Consider the following 23,009-nt stretch of genomic DNA (forward strand, 5'->3'; position numbering starts at 1 on the left):
CCTTCAAGCTCATATCCCACCAAATACTACGAATCAATGGGGATATTAAAAACATCAGGCAGAAGGCTATGAACAATAAGGCCAAACAACTTGAACAACCACTATCCCAAAAAGCTATAAGATATGAAGCATGGAAACAAAAACAAGAGCATGAAAGAAACGAGTACACAACAATAGTGAAGGAAGAAAGTAGATGCTTCCAAGCAACAACTCAACAAAATAAGGCAATATTTTTACACAGCTTTCCAAGCAAGACTACCTGCATTCCAAACCCTAGCTAGTAGTAGTAACTAATTAAGAAACTAACTAACAATCTATAAGAACAAAGAGCACAAAGACCACGCAGAAGCACAAAGTTACAATGAAGACATGAAGCTTACCTCGAACACAACAGCGACAATGCCGACGAGATTGTACCCCAGGTGAAATGTACCTCAGCTGACCACAAAGACCACATACTACCAGTCAAATGTACCTCAGGTGACCACCACTTCGCCAATTCTTGCACCAGAAACCAAAAAAGGTCCTTAGCTTAACCACGAGTTCCAGAAACAGACCTAGCACGGTCACGATCTTCAGTTCAATAGAACAACACAGGTAGACGAAACGTACCTGTCACGGTCTTCAGTGCAATGGAGAACAACAAGCTTCGATGTTAATAGTGCAATGGAGAAGAGAGCGCGAAAGGGTACACAGAGAAGAAGAAAGCGCGAGAGGGTAAACGAAGAAGAAGGGAGCGCGAGCGAAATAGGTCGCGTCAAATATAATTTAAAATGTAAGTTTAACATCGGTTTTCAATAAAACACCGATGTTAACAAATTGATGTCAACGTTAACATCGGTTTTATTCAAAAAACCGATGTTAACTGATGATATGTTAACATCGGTTTTTTGAAAACCGATGTTAAGGAATACACATTATTTACAATTATGCCACCACGTTTACGTTAACATCGATTTCATCGGTTTTCTTCAAAACCGATGTTAGAGTCGCTTCGTTAACATCGGTTTTCAAAAAACCGATGTTAAGGAATACACATTATTTACAATTATGCCACCACGTTTACGTTAACATCGATTTTTTATAAAATCGATGTTAATCCGCCAATGTTAAATCTGTTTTTTCTAGTAGCGTGTGCAAGGCAATTAAAGCATATTATACTGGTTTGGTATTGGGTTCGCCTGCTTTTTCAATCTTATAGGCTATTTTGGGGTCAAACCTTCTTGGTCTATAGAGAATAAGTTTAAGTTTGTACATAGGTCAGTTAATTTAAACTTTTAAATAAACCAATCAATCACAAAACATTATAATATATAAAAATTTATCTCAACGATAATATTAATATATTGTTATTATTCAAATAAAATAGCCTATTAAACTCTAAAAATGTTATTTAAAGTTTAATTCTTTTACATAAACAAAAAATTAAACCTATTATTAATTTGAATATTTGATCTAATATGAATCTTTTTAAGTGATGATTGAATTACGATAAATAATTTTTGAGATGTTGAATTTTTTTAAAAAAATTGATTTCAATTCTCTCCACATATATTTTTATTCGATAAAAAAAATCTAATTCATAATCACATGATTAAACGAAACGAAATGTTATTTATGTTATTTATCTATTTATCAATTATGTCATATAGATGATAAGTTTTTTTTTTCCTGTATTGTGTGGTGTTTCTAACGTGATAAATGATTTTTTTTCATTGCCTTTTTTCCCTCCGCAGTATTCCACACAGTACTAGTGCTAAAAGTTTTCGTTAAAATATGAATACTTGAGTGACAATAATCATCATTATAGAGATTTCCACTTTTGATTAGCTAGATAAAGAACTGTGCCTCCCACACCCATGTTTCTGCCTCTATATAAGCCACGCTCTTAACTCAAACGGATCATTCATTGACTTGAAAAGCCATCGAAGCAAATTAAAACGCATTCCACACCTATCATCACATTTCGTCATATTATTTCCACATAACCCGCACTCGCGGGAACTCACATAGAGAGAGAAGTTAGTTGCTACCTACGCCTTGTGTGTGTGTGTGTGTTTATGGAGATCATTGCCACCATTTTCTTTTGCATTTTACTCATCTTCTCATCCCTTATTCTTTCGTATCCATTAATAAAGAAACACAAGAAACAACAACACGTAGTAGCTAAGCCTAAGCTTCCCCCTGGCTCAATGGGCTGGCCTTACATAGGAGAGACCCTTCAACTCTATTCTCAAGACCCTAACATCTTCTTTGCTTCAAAGCAAAAAAGGTTCTTGTTATAGTTTGATCCTCTTCATATGATCATTTTTTTTTATTTTTTTACAAAACTTCTTAGTTACAGTTCCTTAGGTACTCTTGTACTGATAATGTTGTTCTCCAATCAGAATCAAACTTTTACTTCGATGATTTTTGCATGCAGATTATTGAGATGAATATTTAATTCTGATCGGAGGAACTTACAACCAGTGTACCTAAAGAACTGGATCTAAGTTGTTGTTTTTTTAAATGAAAAAATAAATGCATGGAACATAAACATGGTGGTGGTGGAGCTAATCTAACTTAATTTTCACAAAATTCTTAATTGATCAGATATGGAGAAATTTTCAAGACACACATACTAGGTTGTCCATGCGTGATGTTGGCTAGCCCTGAGGCTGCACGTTTTGTGTTGGTGACTCATGCTCACTTGTTCAAACCCACATACCCAAAAAGCAAAGAGAAGCTAATAGGCACTTCAGCATTGTTCTTCCACCAAGGAGAATACCACACTCGTATCAGGAAGCTGGTGCAAACCTCTCTCTCTCCTGAAACCATCCGAAAACTGATCCCAGACATCGAAACCGAGGTCGTTTCCTCTTTGGAATCGTGGGTTTCCACTGGACAAGTCATCAACGCTTTCCAAGAAATGAAAAAGGTCGGTTTTTGATATGTTACGATATGATGTGTTCGAGTTTGTGAGCCTCATTTTTGCTTGCTGTTTGTTTTAGTGGGTCTCTACTTTTGGATTTTTTCTCGTCTTATTTGATATGCTTTTATTGCATGGCGTTGAATTTTGTTTTCATCTGTTGGTTCCTCATTAATTTTCTTGTCACTGGGGTCCTCCATTATTGTATGGTGATGTATGTACGATTGATTTCTCAAAACTGATCATGGCCTTCCCCTTAACTCTCTTCTTCTTCTTCTTCTTCGCAGTTCTCTTTCAATATTGGCATCCTCTCTGTCTTTGGTCACTTGGAAGACAATTATAGAGACCAGCTTAAGGAAAACTACTGCATAGTGGAGAAAGGGTACAATTCTTTCCCTAACAGGATTCCCGGAACTGTATACTCCAAAGCACTCTTGGTAAGTTGAAGATCGCAAAACACTATGATACATTCTTTTGAACACTTTCATTATTATTGGCTGAAATATATTTTAAATCACAAAATTTAGTGGATTTGACTGATTTCTTGTTTAAGGAGTCTTACTCTATGATTTTGTAGTTCGACATGAATTTTAGTTAATAGTAAAAATAATGTGTTAAATAATGATGCTTAGGTCTAGCTGGTTGGATAAAATACGTAAGTTTTGGTAAATTTATGGTACTTGTTTTTTATTTTTACAGATAAAAAAAATAGTGTGATGTTTGGACTCCTCTTTATATTATATTATATTATATATATGGTTTCTTACTGCTGGTCTAAGAAAATCATTTGATACATGGGATCAGATTCTGTGTCATGTCTTTATCTGATGAATACTTTGTGAAATGATTTGAAGGCAAGGAGGAGAATCAGGGAGATTATAAGTGAGATCATTTGTAAAAGAAAGGAGCAGAGATTGATGGAGATGGATCTATTAGGCCACTTGCTGAACTACAAGGATGAAAAAGAACAAACGCTAAGTGATGACCAAATTGCTGATAATGTAATTGGGGTACTATTTGCAGCTCAGGATACTACAGCAAGTGTTCTAACCTGGATTCTCAAGTATCTTCATGATGACCAGAAACTTCTTGAAGCAATAAAAGTAAGACTTGTTTTATTTTTTTTTGTCTCCCAAAAAGATTTTTCAAATCCTTGTAGGCCACAAGTGTTGAAAAGTTTATGCTAATTAATGAGTCAATGAAACTGTTTTGCAGGCAGACCAAATGGCAGTATATGAAGCTAATGAAGGAGGGAAAAAGCCATTGACATGGGGTCAGACCAGAAATATGCCAACTACTCATAGGGTATGGTATATACTATATACTGCTGTAAATGTGATATCGATGCAGCAACACAATTCTCATGTCTTAGTTTAATGTGAAAGTAACTTGGTGAATATATATTTCTCATTACGATCTTGTATATATTGCAGGTGATTTTGGAAAGCCTTAGAATGTCAAGTATCATATCATTTACTTTTAGGGAAGCTGTGGTTGATGTAGTATACAAAGGTAAGAAATAATTTGAGACGGAATATAATATTCTTTTTTTACTACCTGTGTATATTCATAGGAATTTTAATTTTCAAATCATTTTACTATTTCCTACGTGATTTCTAAAATGTTTGGTGCAACTGTTAAAGGATATCTTATACCGAAGGGTTGGAAAGTCATGCCACTGTTCAGGAACATCCATCATAATCCAGAATTTCACCCTTCTCCTCACAATTTTGACCCATCAAGGTTTGAGGTACGTTATGATGCTGAACATGAATTTGCCCACCACTTAGTGAAACAAATATTAGAAAAATAATAACAAAAGCGAAACCCTATATTTCTCTTCTGAACACATATATATTTCACCCTGTGTGGCTGCAGGTTGCTCCAAAGCCCAATACTTTTACACCATTTGGCAACGGAGTGCACTCTTGTCCAGGAAATGAGCTTGCCAAACTGAACATGTTCATTTTAATTCATCATCTAGTAACCAAATATAGGTAAATTTTGAACTTCATTTTGTATTCACCAAAAACCAAAAAAAAAAATAATCATTTTATCAAATTTTGATATGGATTTTTTTCATCCTTTAAATGTTTTTACATTACTATCTACTTATCTACTTACAAATGATAAATTTATTAATTTTTATAATTATTATTTTAAAAGTCATATTTAATTTTTAATATTTTTTTAGTAGTTTACTGTGTAAAAATTCTTATATTCACAATACATAAAAACTGAATTTTTTAAAAAAAATTATTTACATCTGCAGTATCATCATCATCAAAGTGTTTATTAATTAACCATGTTCAATTATTTGGATGGCAGGTGGGAAGTAGTGGGATATCAGAACGGAATCCAACATAGCCCATTCCCAGTCCCTCTGCATGGTCTACCTACAAGATTTTGGAGAAACGAATAGAATCAAAGATGATCATCATATGATAAAATCTCCCTTTATTCATATATAAAATTTAGATATTCCTTGCCACCCCACCCCAACTTGATATTGATTGTTCCTCCTTAACCCATCCCATGGCCAATTCTCCTGTTTTAAAAGTGAGGATCCAAAAAAATTGTCTTATTAGCTTCTTCCAAGTAACATCATGTGTATTATCCTATTTGTAAGTAAATGGTGGCAGTGGCATATATAGCTTAGTGCCATTAATTAGTCTGAGCGTGCATGTAAGCTGTACTAATAATAATAAATGTTATCAACTAATGATTTTAGTTTAATTTTGAGCTCTATTGAATGGTCCTATGATTGATATATATAACCTCTTGTAAGTCAAAGACTTGTCTTGGATTCCAGTTTATTGATTTCAAGGAGACTATAGACCCTGTATATGGTCCCCCATATGATATATTTACTCGTGGATCTATAGTACGAAGTTTATATAGCTTCATTATTGTCCTTCCATCTTACTTCACAAACACCAGTTGACAAATTAAACTTGTAAAGAATGGAACATTCAATCACAAACACGAGGCAAATTAACGTTGATAAGTGCTCTTAGAATATTGGTTTAAAAATTAAAAAAAAAATTATTTGGATACATAAAATTATATTTTTTATAACTTTTTAATTCCGTAACTAATATCTTTAATCAATATCATAAGAACGCTATTTAGCAAGACCTCATGCATAATACTAAAAATGGATTTACATTTTACAATAGTGTTTAGAGTGAAAAAAAAAGGCCATAATATGATATAACATGAAGAGAGACAGAAGCTTACCAAAAAAATGAAGAAAGATAAAAAGAAATATAAAATATTAATGGAATGTTTAAAATAAAGAAGTGTTAGTGAATCATTATTCTTATCATAATCAAACTCAAGATGCAACGTTGCTCCATTGGAATGGTTGATCTTTCATATTGCTTCACGTAGTAGTCATAAGGTGTGATTATGAGAAAGCCACGTGTTGCTGATTAATTAGCCGGCTGAAAAAGAAGATGCCCTTAGCCAGAGTGATCTTAAACCTTTCTAGGGCATGAAGCCTGTTCAGGTTTGGTGGAGAGGCGGGGACCAAAAATAGTACATCACATTATTGGACCTTGTGGATTGGTTGGAGATTTTGAAGCTACTGCTACTGTGCCTTTGTCATTTACACAGTGGATCAAAAGTGATATTTTTTAAGAGCACCCTCTATTTTGTGGTACCAACACTAATAGTTTCATACACTATCCAGTGTCTTTTTCAGTGTTCATATTTGATGTTATCAGTTTGATTCCCACCTGATCTTCTTTCCCTTACCCTTTTAAATTGCAGAAAACTATCTAACAAAAAGGTAATTTATTGGTAATAATATGTTACATTAACTTAAAATATCATAAAGAAATAAGGGGGACCTCTCCTCTCTTGATGATCCCACCAGCTTCCTTTAATTAAGGGTGGATTTCATCATGTGGAAGAGAAAAAGAATTGATATCAAATATTTAAGTTAAGTAGAGAGAAAAAGATATGAAACACACTATTCTTTTAAAATGTACTCATGAATAGTACTTTTTTTACTTTTTACTGAAATGAGTTAAAAATGAAAATTAATTAACATTACCCTGAATGTCACCTTTGACTTTTTGTTCTCCTAACCTTTATCAGAAGGTGTCATCTTAATATACTTTATCTTGTTAGATAAATATTTGTTTAATGACTAAATCGTATGTTAATTTTTCACTAAGTATTTTAAAACTTTTCTTAAGTTTTAAGGACAAAAATAAAATAATATTAAACAATTACATTGACACCCTGATATGATTTATGTGAAATTTATATGATATTTTTGCTATACTTTCTTATAAATTTGTGTTTCTTGAATAATAGAGATGGTGGTTACTAGTTAGTAAGATTTTTTTTTATAATTTTAAATCCTCATGTAACCCTTTTCAAAAGTTTTTTTTACTCACTAAAAAAAGTATTGAATACTTTTGTGTTTAAACCATAATATTTTGGTTTATATATTTAAGATATTAATATTTTTTATTTAGTATTTTCTTTATAAAATATGAAGAGATTTTTTTAAGAAAATGTTCTAACGAAAACATAGTCATTATATATAAGTATTTTGGATCGGTTTGGCCTATGTCAAATTGAGTGAAAATATGATATGAAATTTAATCATTAAAATAACATATAAGAGTGACATTTCCTACCATATGACAAACAAAAAAAATACAATATAGAATAATGTGTCCTACATCTTACATGACAAAAATTAATATTATATTATAATAAATATTTTTTTTTGATAAACCCATTTTAATAATTAATTTTTATTTTTAACCCATTTTGGTGGAGAAGTCATACTTTTTTCCCCACAACCAGACCAAGGCTAAAGTTGAGAGAACTCTCAAATACTTTTACTTTCAAAGCAACAAATTTTTCCTTCTCATTTTATGCATCTGAAGGTGTAATCATAGATTAAAATTCACAAACATACTTTTTTGTAACTTCAAACCAAACAATAGTCTAGGATTTTGATCTTTCTTTTTACCTGATTCTTTATACCCCGTTGACAAATTTCTGTGTGCCTAAGCTTTTTACCATGGTCTCCTGATCGTGGTCCCGAAAATGGAATAATCTCGTCACAAGAGCTAAAACTATCACTTGCTCAAACTGTTTAAGAACCTCAAATTAATTTATTTGATTGAACATACCACAATTTGTGTAGGAGAAAATTAAAAAATTTTAAGAGAGAAAAAAACAGAAACATAAATATGATTTACATGAAGACAAGTATCCACAGACCACAGATATGATAAAGATAGCAGATTAATGTCTCAATGCAATTAATTAATGTCTACAAACAATAGAACAGCCAAAAAAATTACAGTGGCCGGGGAGAGAAGGTGAGTATCTAATAATATGTAATTCAGCAAAACATTGCAGCTCAAAATCTGGTGTTCCTGCCAACCAAAAAGAGAGCTAAAATAAGTATATATAATAGGGTATACGTGGTCATTCAAAAGCAGGTTTCCTTAGTGAAATTCAAATGAAATAACCACTTACGTGAAATATTACATTATATATATAGGCAACACAGCTGCACAGAAGGGAGAGGCATCTTGCTTTTGTTACATACCAAAAGTATATCATGAAGCATGTTTTGTCAACAATATTAAAGATGAAATGAGTTTAAAAAAACATGCAACATGAATTGATACACATCATATCCCATCATTTTGCTGTTATATGCCATAGTATTATTTCAATTTCATTACAATTAATAAAAACAATTGTACGACTAAGCATTCACATGGCACCGTCAACATCATTACTGTGATCTCGTTGTCATTGTTGCCGCCCACCATGTAAAGTTGATGCCTCTAGCTAGCTTCTTCAACATAGTATATTTATTTTCATAACCATTAATTTGGTGCAAGAGGGTAGCCTTTTATATATGAAGTGTAAATTTGTATTTATCAGAATTGAGAGTTAACTCACGTCAGGTGGACGTAATCAAAATGGATTCTTAGATTTCACATGACTTTGAGAGAGACATTTATTAAGAGAACATGAGAGAAATCTGTAAAATAAAAGACTCTAAGGCTAAAAATAAGTATCCGAGTTAGGAGAGTAAGTGAATGTCAAGAGAGTATGAGAGAACCTGATAGTTATAGATTGAGTGGAAGCTATAGGTCCTTGATTGTAGGGATTGTTACGGCCTTGCAGATAATTACCGATGTAGATAATAGTCGATAGTTTATAAATAATATTACATATAATTATTGACTTGTAAGATAAAAAGCTAATATATAATTATACCTTATAGCCTTGTAGATAATTGAATAACGTCACCAAGAGATTATAACAATATTCAAATATTAAGAGGTTAAAGACAATATGTTAGTTGAAGAGTTCGACTGTTAAGAATCAGAGGTTCGTACTCCATGGACTGATATGAAAGATTAACGTGTGTCTTGAAATACTATCTAAGATATTACGTGTATTTTGTGAACCTTGTAAGTTTTACATAAACAATTTTTCCAAGATCATTCAAGTGATGAAATAAATCAATAGGAAATTGAACAATGAACTTAATCAACATTGGAAAAGATCGAAACAGTTTAATCTAAGTTTAGGATATTTTGCCAACTATGCTAATTGCTATATAATTTACTGGTTTGCCAACTAACTTTGGCACCAGCAGAGAAACAACGATAAAATGAAATATAAGAAACATCATCGTCATGCTTGTACTGCATAATCATCAAAAGACAAAATTATAATTACGTTTCAAATGAGAAAATTATCAGCAGATACGATTCGATAACCAGAATATATATGCCATGCTGAAATATTAGTGATCCAGTTAGCCACGCACCTATAGAGGATACAGCCACACATATTTCTCACAACCCCACTTTTTCAGAAGAGACAAGATATATAAAATTGCAGATTATCAATAATCAATGGTATAACATATCATATTTTCCCCTTACTGACTATAAGATGATTTTCGGAAACAAATTTATCATTTTTATAAGATTATTTTTTAATTTTTGGATATATTAATGTTTTTATGTATTTTTATTTAATTTTCTTTCTCCAAATATTAATAAAAAGTAACAAAGTAAATAAAGAGAAAATAAAAATATAATTTTAAAATGATAGTATAAATAATTGACAAATATGATTAACTAAATTAAATATTTTTAAGGGACATAATTAAAAAAAATATAATTGACCACGATGGAGTAAAAGAAAGCTACTGATAACTATTGTAGGTTTGATAATTGTGGTCAGACAAGCAATACTCCAGAATTATCGCCATAACACAGACAGTTTTATGAACAATAAATAAATAAAACTTTAACTTAATATGTTATCAATTCTAATTTTAGACTACAACCCTCAGTCTATCTGGATCTACAAGCCTATAATATCTATGTTTTTTCTCTCTCTGGGCATCTCGTAGGGAGAAATTTTTAGTTTCCTAAAAATTTATTTTGATTAAAAATTTTAATTTCTCATGATGTTTAGTATCTGTTTTAAAAAATAACACAAAAGTGTTTTTTGAAAATGTGTTTTAGCTAATTTTTTGCAAAAAAAATTTCATTGAAAAGGTGGGAATCTAACTTTTCAAGAGTAAAAAATTTGTTTTACTATAATAAAAAACTTATTATGTTACTCTTATTAGATTAATTAATATAATAAATAATTAAAATTAATTAGTAAAAATATCATTAAAATCTTTGATATTAAGGAAACTTATATAAATATTATGCAGAATGTATTTATGATCAATTAAATAGATTTTATTCATTCACATAAATTATGATCCTAGTATTCATGATTCTCATGTATAAAAAAATTTCTCCCTTATCAAATATTCCCTTAAAGATTCAATCAAAACTTTGGGGAAATTTTGATTACTAGATACATAAAAAAAACTCACCAGCAATTGAAAATGTCAAGAAGTCATGTTACATTGAACTTAAGTTGGTGCAACAAAAAAAGGTTGTTGTATGATTCTATTGTATATTATACAAGGAAATTATTATACTTTTGTTGTATATTCTATATTTATCTTCTTTTGCACAATAAAATTATAATTTTTTTGTATATTTTTTTTTCACAAATTCAAATATATAATGAAAATGCAATTCTGTTATATTAATAAAAGTGCAAAATATAATAGAATTATGATTCGATTGTATGTTGCACAACATAATCGTAATTCCATTGCATAATATTTTTCACATTCCGGTGATGCAGTAAAAGTGTGTTTTTATTATGTATTTTGGAAAGAATATTTTTGAAATTTTTAAATGATAATAAGGACCAATAACAACTCTAACAAAAAAAAGGATCATTTTCTAAACATGGGCCATGTTGATGTCCATCTTGATGGGCTTGAGTTGTCTTATTTTAAATTTGAAACACATTTGATTTTTTTTATTCTAAACTTTTCCTTTACATGTTATTATGTTAAGAAGATTAGATGAATATCTTGTGTATGGTTCTCTATATTGTGTTTCTCTTTCTTCTTATGCTTCAATAACACGACGTGTTTCTTTATTTGACTTGTGTTTTGGGTTTTTTTTTAAAAAAATATTATTGTGAAATAATAATAAAAATATGCAGCACCGATAATAAATACATTAAATATTTTCACTTGTCGTAACAAAACACTTTTATTGTTCCCTGTTTGCAAGCTTTGATTCTCATATAGCCACTTAGCCTTCTGAATCTTACTGAAAAGTCATGATCCTTTTTTTTTTTCTTTCTCTTCCTTATTCTTTCAACACACCTACAATATAAGGAAGAGAAGATGGAAATATCAATAGATAATTCTACAGTCTCTTCTATTCATAGACTTAAAGTTTTCTTCTTCTTCTTTTTTTTATCTTTCCGCATTGCATGCCCACTAGAAGCCATGCTCAAAAGATTTATTTGCTTTATTATTACTGTGGGGATGGTTGTTAGAATATTGATATGATAAATTAATTAGTTATAAGTTATTTAAATTTAAGTTATAGATAGATTTAAATTGAATTTATAAATAATTTATAATTTATTATTCTTTTATATATATATATATATATATATATATATATATATATATATATATATAACAGCTTTTAAGTAGATTTTAATTTTTGTTGATAAATGTGTTATTCCCAAATTTTTTTCATTTTATCTCTTGGTACTTCTCCATTTTCCCTATTTGGCCATAAAAAAGTTGAGATGGTGAAATGAGTGTTGCTATTAAACCCATCAGCTAATTCAATGGGTTACTTTTAACAATTAATACATTAAATATGCGTGTGGTGCTTGAACCTTAATGAAGAGGCTTCGCATCAGATGCATAAGAAACAACACAGGATGTTCTAACTGTATTTGATTTGTTTTCTGCACTGTATTCGAGCCATTTCTTTGCACTGTACGTGTTCTATCTCGCGCTGTGTTTGGACACGTCTTGCAAAATTACAATTTGGTTTATCAAATTAATGTATTAATCATTCTTACATGATTTGTTTAAAGTATTATGCGTGATCGATCTAGAACATTTTAGCCAAGCCAACTTTGGTAATGATAGTTCTCTTTCGTGAATTCTAACATTACTGAAGGTTTACGGAACTTCAAACATTTTGTTATCATTTTTAAGAAATGATGCTTTCCCGCTACAATATCCCACATATGTTTTGTGATAAAATTACTGATAAATTGATTTAAGCACTTATTTAATCACTTGCCGAGATGATTAAGTTTTTAAACCTTTTATCGTCTTCCTTTGATTACATGTGGTGGAGGAAAATCAAATGCATTCAGGTATTTTTTACTAAACTCTTTTTTTTTTTATCAATATTGGCATATATGTTTGGTGCCATAATTACATATTCTAAGCTGAAAGTATGCAGACTTAATTTATCATTAACCCATCCTAATTTATCAATTCTTAGTTTTTTTTATCATAAAGAATGTCATCATTTCTCTTTTAGATCAAGTTTATTCTCCTATAGCTGCGTATTATGTTTTTGTACCTGGCAATTTCTAGCTTCGTGATTTGATAAACATACAAGTATACAATAGGTCTGGCACAGTAAGAAAATGGAAAAAAAAATTGAGGTTAAATAATCGTACTAACACATTCAAATCTCTTAAAAGATAAGAAATATCAACAGTGTGATATAATTAATGAATAAACTTATCTCTTAAATATGTAATGAAAGGTTTAATCTCATATTCAAATCTAAATATTTCGAGAGATTAAGGCTTTTGACAGAAGAATACTCCTAGTTTAAAAAATATATTGAAGGGGATAATTGGTTAGAGCAATGGAAATATTGAGAGAATAGAATATTGAAACTTGAACCTTGAAAGCAATAAACAAGGGGTTGTTATTGCCCCAACTGGGGGCGGACACTTTTTTTTTAAAATATCCTTTTCATGAAGGGGTAAAAAAAATAAAAAATGGAAATGTGATTGTGTAATACAGTTGTATAACGAAATTATATTTTTATTGTTTTTTAAGGGATGAAAAAAAATAACTAAAACAAGATTTTGTTGTACATTGTACAATAGAATTATGTTTTTATTCCTTTTTAAAGGGGTGAAAAAAATAAAGAATGAAATCATAATTTTATTGTTTATTTTTTTTTAACCAAAAACAGAACTAAGTTTTTGTTATCCATTTCTCTCTTCTTCTTCCTCTGCATGCATGTTGGGGCGATGGATGGTGGTGAAGATCCAGACCGATGGATCTAGATTGATGGCGGTGAGAACGTGCACCGATGTGAATAGAGGTGCAGGGCTAAGGGTTAACACGGTGTTGCAATGGCACGATGGTGATTGGGCCAAGGGGTCACATGTGCAAAACTAGTGTTGGGGCAGTAGTGGCACGACCCTGTTGCATCGGCATCAGAGTCACTGGATCAGATCTAGACAAAGGTGGTGATGCGCGGTGTGGAATTGGTGAGAAGGTGAAGAGGAAGAGGAAGGAGTAAGAAAATATTTCCTTGTGTTTGTAGGGACAATAACAAATGGGATGGAAACAAATAATAACTCAATTCTCAATAAACAATTACAATCAAATTTATATTCAGCGTGATTAATATAAATAGAATTCAAAAAGCAAGAACATAAAACAAGTCTACAGAAAAAGGATATATATTTCTATTTTTTAGGATTATACAAAAGTAATGCTACATCTAATCCATAAATTGTTAAAGCTTTCATAAAAATCAGACTAAGCAATAAAATACCTTAATATTTTTTTCCTCTATCTTTGGTTGTCGTGCAATCCTTTCTGCAACTTGTCCTTCACCTTTGATCAACTCCAAATCCAATAGAAGCAAACCCTACGACCAACCCAACAATAATAACAGAAACAGCATAAATAATTGGATTGATGATAATTTTCTCATAACCTAAATATAAAGTTGTAGAAAAAAAAATTGGCGATGAACAACTCATTGCCACGTGGACTTCTTACAGGTCCCACGGACGGGTCCGCCCAAAAAATGAAAATTTAGATTAAATTAAATTAAATTAAAAGATCTCACGAGGAACAGGAGCTATACATAAAGTGGTGAAGACGATTAATTGAAAAAAAAAAAAAAACAAAAACAAACCCTCTCAGCATTTGTGTTTTTCCGTTGCAATTACAACCTCCCTCTTCACACTTTCCCTCGTCCGTCGTTTCCTTGGCTTCTTCTTCCTCTGAACGCATTTTCCGCTGCCGCAACTTCGAAGTCGCCAGCTCAGCATCCTCGAAATCAGGTACGAACCCGATCTCATCGTGAAGCTGATATTGCTGAATGAAAATTCTTCTTGTGCTTCTTCAATGTCGTGAATGATCTATGTTGTGTTGTTCTCGCTGCAACTGATTCTGTTTAGGTTTTGTTTCTGAAAAGTCTGCTGCTGCAGGTGGTTGCAATCTGGCATGGATTTCCTCTGGAGCGAGAATGCGGCGACGCCGCGCGCCTCGCATTTCTCCGTTGCGATCTACTTCGCCTTCGCCAGTTTCGCGGCCAGGTTCTTCCTTGACAGATTCGTCTTTCGCGTAAGATCCTTTGTTTGTTTGTTTGCGTTGCGAAAAATTCTTATTCGCTGTCGGATTGGATAGCTTGTTTCTGTTTTGTTAGAGATTTAATAATTAAAGGGAAAAAAAAAAACAGCTTAGTTCTGGATTGTGCTTGTTTTGTTGATTCTCCATTTTAGGGTTCCTTGTAAGAGACTGCCGAAACTGTGTCGGTTTTATTAGTATTTCAGCACAAATTCTCTTGAGTTTGGCTGAATTTACTAGGTGTTAGTTTAGTTGCCTGGAATTTGTTCAAATTGGTTAGAGGATATTTGGAGTTAATTGCACAATTGAAAGTTGAGGCATCAATGTCTATATCTTGGAAAATAGTCTAATGCAATGCTGCTCATTTATGTCGAGTTAAATCTGTATATTGGTATGCATTGATCCTTCTTTTCTTATTTAAGTTATTAGCCCTTTTTGACATTTAAGTGTTGTTCTTAGCTTACATATGGCAAAAATATATGATTAATGATTTATACTTCCTCTCATGTTGGGACGCAGATGGTCATGGGAAGTGGTTTCCTGTATTGCCAAATGATGAATTGAATGTGGCTTTTGTGAATTATCTTTATTTTTTCTCATGAATGATTATTACACAATTGATTTATGGTTTTCATATTCTGTTCCCTTTAGTTGCCACCATGCAACCTGGTTTGTTGGTAGACATTACTTTCTGTTCTTACCAATGGAACAAGGAGAAGCTAAAAGAAAGGCACTATTGTTTATAAAGGATTTTAGAAGAATATCCCTATTCTCAAAATATGTGGGAAATGGCTTGGTCATTGTCAGTGTTATTAAATGGCAGTGCCATGGCCACTACAGCAGAATGGCATGGCGGATTTTTTGCCAACCGCCATAGGCAATTTGTGACAGGAGGCCCACTATGGCGGCACCATAGTCCGCAATGGCATTCTATATGGCGGAATTTTGGCCTTCCACCATATTCCACCATCCACCATTGATAACTTTGGTCATTGTTGCTGTTATTGTATCCCACACCTCAAAATATGTAGAAAAAAGGTGCTGTAAACCATGATATTGTGTTGTGTCTGGAAGAGATACATGTTAGAAAATATGAAAAGAAAGCACTTTGTCAAATATCGATATGGTTTCTTTCACCTGTTGTCTTGTGAAAAAGTACGATAGTGTATTGCAATCTCATACTGGCTTTGCAAGATGATAGGTTAAATGTTTTCTTGCAAAGCACATCAGCAAGGATGATCAAAGACTTTTAATGCCTAAGCTTGTTAATTTTCTAATTTCTTACATGTTCCATGAAGTGTGTGTGGATCATTTTAGTGACCTGTGGAAAAAGCATCTTTTGGAAGCAACTATGTCCAATCTTGTTTCATTTTAAAATAATTCTAAATCCTCTTATATCATATTCTTACTAATCCTCCCACTTACTAAATGAAAAAAGTATTTAGTGTTTTTTATGTTTTCAAGATATTAAATTCATTTACCTTTTCCTTCCTTCATATTCTTAAATATTGTTGTTGTTTACAGAGGTTGGCCATTAGGATTTTGACGAAGGGTAGAGCTCCTTTACATATTACTAAGGAAATGCAAGTAAAGATTGGAAAATGCTCAGAATCAATGTGGAAGCTAACATATTATGCTACAGTTGAAGCATTCATTCTTAAAATTACCTACCAAGAACCCTGGTTCAGTAACACGAAATTATACTTCAATGACTGGCCAAATCATGAGTTGAAGTAAGTATTTCATGTAGCAAGATGAAATAAATCAGTCCAGTCGGTAACAAATGTTTTTCCCAGATATTGAGTGGCTTGCATTTATCTTGTTGAACCGATCTATTTGTGTTTCTTAGGAAAACCTCCACATTGACATTGACCCTTATTTTCTTCATCGACTTTCTTTACTTTACATCTTAAATTTTGTTATATGGTTATGATCTTAACTTAATTCATAATTTACAGACCTGAGTTCACATTGAATTTGAGTAAGAGGTTTTCAGAATCCAAGAATTGGTCCTTGGGCGTTTTTGGTTTGAAAACTTCAAGAGACCTAAATTTAGTCTTTTTTTTATTTTTTATGGACAACTAGGTATGTGACTACAAATTTCAAGAGTTTCCAAAGCAATATACAGATATATTCCTCCCTTTGTTAACAATGCATATAACTATTTGTTATGGTTTATATTATATAGGCTATGACTAATTTAGCTCCTTGCTTCTTCTGGCTTGATGCCATTGGTTGCAACTTGCCATTTGGTTCTAGTCAGACAAGTCTAACTCAAATGGGGAGAACTTGTAATTGTCCTTAGGAAGTTGTTTATAAGGCTATTGTACTCATGATTTTGTGGTAAACAGAAATTGGCATATTAAAATTTATATTACGCCCTGTTTTGTGTCTTATCTCAGGAGTCCCCTAGTGTTGTACTACATGTGCCAGTGTGGGTTCTACATATATAGCATTGCTGCTATTCTTACATGGGAGACTCGAAGGAAGGATTTTGCAGTGATGTTTACTCACCATGTAATTACTGTTTTACTGATTGGGATTTCATATCTAACAAGGTAAATATCTTGGTGGTTTCCAACAATCCTTAATTTTTGTTGAAGAATATATTATCCCTATTCTACATAAACCTTAAATTTGTAACTTAGTTATTTATTGTTATTATTTTACATAAGCATGAAAGTTCTCACTTGGTGGCTCATATTTGATGCTCATTATTGATAAAACAACTCAATCAGCTCTAGAGTGTTTTTAACGTTTTAGATCTGTTATAGAATTTAGACATTAATGTTTTTTGTTGCCCAAATAATATTCATAACTGTAGGTACTGTTCTTAAAATCAATAAATTTTTTAAGTCTTGGTTTGGAAATATTATTTGGGATTTATCATATGTTTCTACTTTCTATCTTAAACCAGTGTAGTTTCCTGAAATTTGATTCTTTACTCTCTCTTTTTTTAATTTAACTGGATGGAGATGGAGGTCCATTTAATCATGCTTACTTTTGGTTGTATAAAAAAAAGGTAATTGTATCACATGGCCTTCTTATATTTATGTCATATGATAAATCTCCCATTATTATAAATAATATTAAAGAGCCTGCATTATTTCTTGAGACTATGTTTGGATATCTACTGTTGATTGGAGAGGAATGGGGTGGAACAAAATTTAGTGGATGGATAAAAAAGATTGATTTTATCCCATAATCCCAACTTGAAGGGGGAGAAAAGAGGGATTGGATGGAATGGAATATAGCTTGAAACTTTTAGTCCTAGATACCTTTTTAGAGCATTAATACAAGTTGCTCAGAAGTCAGAAATTTTTTCCATATTTTTATGTCTGGCATATTGGCATGTATTACATAATTACCTCTGTAACCTCTGTATGCAATAAAACTATCTGATGTCAATACTTAATAGATTTATGTCTTAGATCTGAGTCTATGTAAATGCTTGGAATTTCTAATAGAACTGAGAAATGCTTGACAAATCTTCCTTTTCTATTAGAATGTTCTTTCATGTCTGCTTTCTTCTTTTGACTTCAACTTTTTTCAGGTTTTGCTATATCAGGTTGAGTGATTTAGATAATTGAAATTGCAAAACTGACAGTAACATCTTAGATAGAAATTATGAAGAGATAACTTACACATGCTGCATTTACAGTTTTTTTAGGGTTGGCTCCATAATTCTCGCCCTTCATGATGCAAGTGACGTATTCATGGAAGCTGCCAAGGTTTTCAAGTATTCTGGAAGGGAGTTTGGTGCAAGTGTGTGTTTTGGATTCTTTGCAGTTTCGTGGCTCATACTGCGGCTAATTTTCTTTCCTTTTTGGGTTATTAAAGCAACAAGGTTTGTCTTTTTTTAATTTTTATCATATTCATTTGACTTTGTTTTGAAAGGCACTTACTAATCATATTTTATTATAACTGTGTTTCCACTTTCCAGCATTGATCTTCAGCAGGTCTTAAACCTGTCAGAGGGCTTTCATATGTTTCTTTACTATGTTTTTAATACAATGCTCATAATGCTGCTCATCTTCCATATATACTGGTGGAAGCTCATTTGTGCGATGATCTTGAGGCAACTTAAAAATAGGGGAAAAGTTGGCGAGGATATAAGATCAGGTATGCAGATTTTATGAATACAGATTGAGTGTATTATTTGTATTCTATTATTCTTTTGTTTAGGAACCAGTCCACTGTTAGGACTTAGGATATGTTCCACTGAGTTTATTCATACTATATTGCACTGAATAGTACTCTATATTCTTTTTTCTGGAGAACACAATCTAAAAATGTTACTTTTATGTAGAATGTTGCAATTCCTGATCTTTACAGCTCTCTACCCAGAAGAAAATTTAACCTAGAGATATTATTGGCTTGTTTTAGATATTATAATGTGTGATCATGGATCAATAATGTTAGGGGTACAGGGTTGAATTTCTAGTTGCTGAATATTCCTATGTTATATCCCTCCTAGTTTATGCATGCTCATCACTCTTGTCTGAATCAACATATCGGATTAGTTAAATCATGATATTTTAATAGCGATGATTACTATGATACTATCACAACTGTATCTGGTTGTTGCACTCAATTTCCCGCATCTACAGATCTTTACTTTTGTCATCGTCTTGGGTAATACATGTACTTTATTTTAATCTGTGTATCTTTTTGCAGATTCTGACGATGATTGAATAGACGAAGAAGGGTTTTGTTGAGTTTTCTTTCTTCCTGCTGGTTGGTGGTAGCTCTGATAATACTGTTTTTGACTTGTCTATAGATTTCTAGGAGTGCAGTTGGTTAATACAACCAGTGGAGGAGATCTGAATTTTCGTTAGTTTCAAAATTTTCATTGATTACCGAGTAAAAAGAGAGTAGGAAACCGTCAAGCATATTTTGATTCTTGTATTTTTGCTGTATAAATGATAGGCATTCCTGTATAATTGTTTTTCTAAACAAACCCGTTTAGGTTAACTAGGGGTTGAATGAAAAGTGGCTTATAACAAATATGAAGGAGAAAGAAAAACTTACAGTCGTATTCTACTTTTGTAGTTGCGCTTTTGAGCAATAAGCCAGATTGGTGCATTGTACTGTTATTGACTGTGCATGTTTGGATTAACTTCGTTTTTTTTTTTTTTTTTGTCTTTTTTAGTTTTTGAAAACAAATGTTTTTTCTTTTAAGCTGAACCAAATATGCTATAAATTAACATGCCTTGCTTGTGGATGACAGTTTATGTGAATTGTGAAGATGCGGCTTTATTGGAAATTCCAGTTTATGAAACAAAAGTTCGGATTTTTTTTTCTTTTTTAAAAGCATTTTTTGGTACTAAATAAGATTTTACCAATCAAAGTGTTCTGCTAGCTAGAGAATCTTTTGTGTTGAATGCATATTTATTTACTTTAGTGTGGAATGTACCAAGAATGCACCAAATAAACAACCAATAACACTACAAAAAAAAAAAAGCAATTCTAAAAGCAACTAGGAATTTAATACCATGAATGAAAGCTCTTGTTACTTTCATTTCTTGATGTTTTATGTTCTCTTGTATTCATATTCATAATTGCTACTTCATTTATTTTAGAATTCTATTAAAACAGCTTCACTGTATTATACTATGCATGAAATTGATCTCCTTAGGATGCATTCCCTCGTCTATTCCTATTCCCTCGTGGGAATGATTTAGATTTTTAACCATCACTTGTTGCCACTAGTCGTATCCTCCCTGAAACGTCTCCACCGATTTTTTTTCGAGGGAAAAAGTTTGCACGGTTCTTTTAGTGTTAAAATATCACTCATTTTGAAATGGAGGCAGCATTTCTCCTTTCTAGTTTGCACTATACTAGACAATCTTTGTGGCATCTCTTTCTTCCATATAATTCTATATAGAAAAGAAAGTAATATAACAGGTTCAATTCCGGTGCTCATCTCATTTTTTTTCCAGTGGCACTCTACAGTCTCTACTTGACAATCTGGGCCTTTTTGGCAACTCCATAAGGGTGTTTGGCATGAATTTACTGGGTAATGTATTTGACGAGAGGATTTAAAAGGATCTTGTTTATGGAGTTGCTACTGGCCCCAATAAATTTTGTTATTGGCCTGTCATCAGTCAAATTTCAAAATTACATATCCCTATAATACACAATGAAATCACGATTTGGCTATACTAGAGGAGGTGCCAAAAGGTTGCACAACGGAATCACAATTAAAAGATAAGTTAAATTGTAACAAGTTTTGTCACTATCTGACATGAAATGCAAGACTATGTGAAGGGAGACTATGTGAAGGGATTAGAAGATGAGCTAACTTAAGAAAAGATAATTAATTTTGCCACTTACTGATATTATCTACCTACAAAACCTATTTTAATCTGATCTAAAGTATTGAACAACAATTGAGATTGAATTTTACATTGAATAATATTGAGGCAAACAATATTTTTTTATTAAACTTTCACTTGTTTTATTTTAACCAAATGTCTCATACTCAAGTTTTGAGCCCACATTTATATTAAATATTTAGAAAAAGAATTTTATCACTCGTAATAATTCTATCCGACTTAGATAAAATTGTTTCCAATGAAGAATAATTGTGGTTTAGACAAAAAAAAGGTTAAATTATTCATCTAGTCCCCATAATTTCACGATTCATACCTTTTTAGTCCCTATAGTTTAAAAGTGGATTTTTTAGTCCTTATAATTTACATTTTAATTCCCTTTTAGTCCTTATAATTTAAAAGTGGTCTTTTTAGTCCTTATAGTTTGTATTTTAATTCTCTTTTAGTCCCTATAGTTTGAAAGTGATCTTTTAGTTCCTGCAATTTGTATTTTAATTACCTTTTAATCCTTAATACAATATATATATATATATATATATATATATATATATATATATATATATATATATAATTAGTTATAAATTAGTTATAAATTATCAACTATCTCTTTATTACAAATTATCTTGTAATAAATTAGTTACAAATTACTTGTTAATATTTTTGTAGTTAATTGTAATTGATAATATTACTCATATTTTGATGGTAAGGACTAAAATGGAATTAAAATATAAAGTATAAGGAGTAAAAAAAACTATTTTCAAATTATAGGGACTAAAAGAGAATTAAAATATAAATTATAAGACTAAAAAAATCACTTTCAAACTATAAAGACTACAAGAGAATTAAAATGTAAACTACATAGACTAAAAAAATCACTTTCAAATTTAAAGACTAAGAAGATACGAATCGTGAAACTATAGGAACTAAATGAGTAATTAAAAAAAAAAAAAGAAATTTCACTCCACCGACCTCTTGAAAGCATCCAAATTTGGTGTCAAAGTGTGGATGAAACAAAATATGTGAATGTGACAATATGATTGAGATAAAATAGTCAATCTGGTCATTGAATGTGTATGACAATTTCAAGTTAATCTCTAAATGTTAATAAACTAAAAAAAATTCCCTAAAAAGCAGTTTTTTTTTCTTTCACATTTTCCTTCGTTTTATATAGGATCATGCATGTTATCATTGAAATGTAATTTAGTCCCTAAATACTAGGAGTGAACTGCATTTTAGTGACAACAAACGATGACTTATAAAAAATGAATGACTAATGTAAAAAATGAAAACTACTTTCAAAGATTTTATTTTAATTTATTTAAGTTTTGGGATTAACTTGAATCTGCTATACATTTATGTGGGACCAAATTTACCATTCAGCCGTTGATGATGGATGAATTACAGTGGTTTGGCATTGGAGATTTATTGCGACTTGGTCAGAGACTCAGAGTGATCCGGTTTGGCTTTGGTGCACAAAGCAGTGAAAACCTTGCAATTTCCTTAAATTGTTTTGCTAAAAGTGAGAGGTTTTATCGAGAAAAAATATAATATTTTTAATTACTTCATAAAAGTTTAAATAATCTAATTTAGTTAAAAATATTATAATTATCAATAAATTATATAGTTTTCTAAAAATATATTTAATTTTCCTGAAGTAATTTAAAATAATTATATAAAATACATTCTATTAATCTCTTTTTATGCAATTACTTCGTTTATCTCTAATTAAATAACATTTCTTGCATACTATAAA

General features: G+C 31.3%; 2 protein-coding genes across 5 annotated transcripts; both read left to right on the forward strand.

Moving 5' to 3' along the window:
* The first annotated feature begins 1,898 nt into the window (after positions 1-1,898).
* On the forward strand, positions 1,899-5,644 carry LOC100793868 (abscisic acid 8'-hydroxylase 4). Its single transcript, XM_003518790.5, has 9 exons — positions 1,899-2,272; positions 2,593-2,917; positions 3,196-3,345; positions 3,763-4,011; positions 4,124-4,213; positions 4,342-4,420; positions 4,552-4,658; positions 4,787-4,905; positions 5,237-5,644. Exons 1-9 carry the CDS (start codon positions 2,061-2,063, stop codon positions 5,328-5,330), a joined length of 1,425 nt encoding a protein of 474 aa, XP_003518838.1. The 5' UTR covers positions 1,899-2,060; the 3' UTR covers positions 5,331-5,644.
* Positions 5,645-13,592: 7,948 nt separating this feature from the next.
* Positions 13,593-19,968, forward strand: LOC100803951 (LAG1 longevity assurance homolog 2). 4 transcript variants are annotated; one of them, XM_006574946.3, is made up of 7 exons: positions 13,593-14,635; positions 14,753-14,918; positions 16,446-16,654; positions 17,324-17,479; positions 18,583-18,768; positions 18,865-19,043; positions 19,599-19,968. In XM_006574946.3, exons 2-7 carry the CDS (start codon positions 14,799-14,801, stop codon positions 19,613-19,615), a joined length of 867 nt encoding a protein of 288 aa, XP_006575009.1. In that variant the 5' UTR covers positions 13,593-14,635; positions 14,753-14,798; the 3' UTR covers positions 19,616-19,968. The 4 variants fall into 4 exon arrangements, with proteins under 4 accessions (XP_006575009.1, XP_006575008.1, XP_006575007.1 ...); XM_006574945.4 differs by having other exon boundaries at positions 14,783-14,918; XM_006574944.4 differs by having other exon boundaries at positions 13,594-14,635; positions 14,770-14,918.
* Positions 19,969-23,009: the final 3,041 nt, after the last annotated feature.

This window comes from Glycine max, chromosome 2 (genome assembly GCF_000004515.6).
Source record: "Glycine max cultivar Williams 82 chromosome 2, Glycine_max_v4.0, whole genome shotgun sequence".
In the NCBI taxonomy this organism is placed as follows: domain Eukaryota; kingdom Viridiplantae; phylum Streptophyta; class Magnoliopsida; order Fabales; family Fabaceae; genus Glycine; species Glycine max.

Excerpts from the sequence above, each read along its gene's own strand:
- LOC100793868 (XM_003518790.5), top strand. The coding sequence starts at position 2,061 with ATGGAGATCATTGCCACCATTTTCTTTTGCATTTTACTCATCTTCTCA. Across the intron at positions 2,273-2,592 it reads TTTGCTTCAAAGCAAAAAAG|ATATGGAGAAATTTTCAAGA; the intron begins GTTCTTGTTATA and ends TTAATTGATCAG. Across the intron at positions 4,214-4,341 it reads ATATGCCAACTACTCATAGG|GTGATTTTGGAAAGCCTTAG; the intron begins GTATGGTATATA and ends TATATATTGCAG.
- LOC100803951 (XM_006574946.3), top strand. The coding sequence starts at position 14,799 with ATGGATTTCCTCTGGAGCGAGAATGCGGCGACGCCGCGCGCCTCGCAT. Across the intron at positions 16,655-17,323 it reads TGGCCAAATCATGAGTTGAA|GAGTCCCCTAGTGTTGTACT; the intron begins GTAAGTATTTCA and ends GTCTTATCTCAG. Across the intron at positions 18,769-18,864 it reads TGGGTTATTAAAGCAACAAG|CATTGATCTTCAGCAGGTCT; the intron begins GTTTGTCTTTTT and ends TCCACTTTCCAG.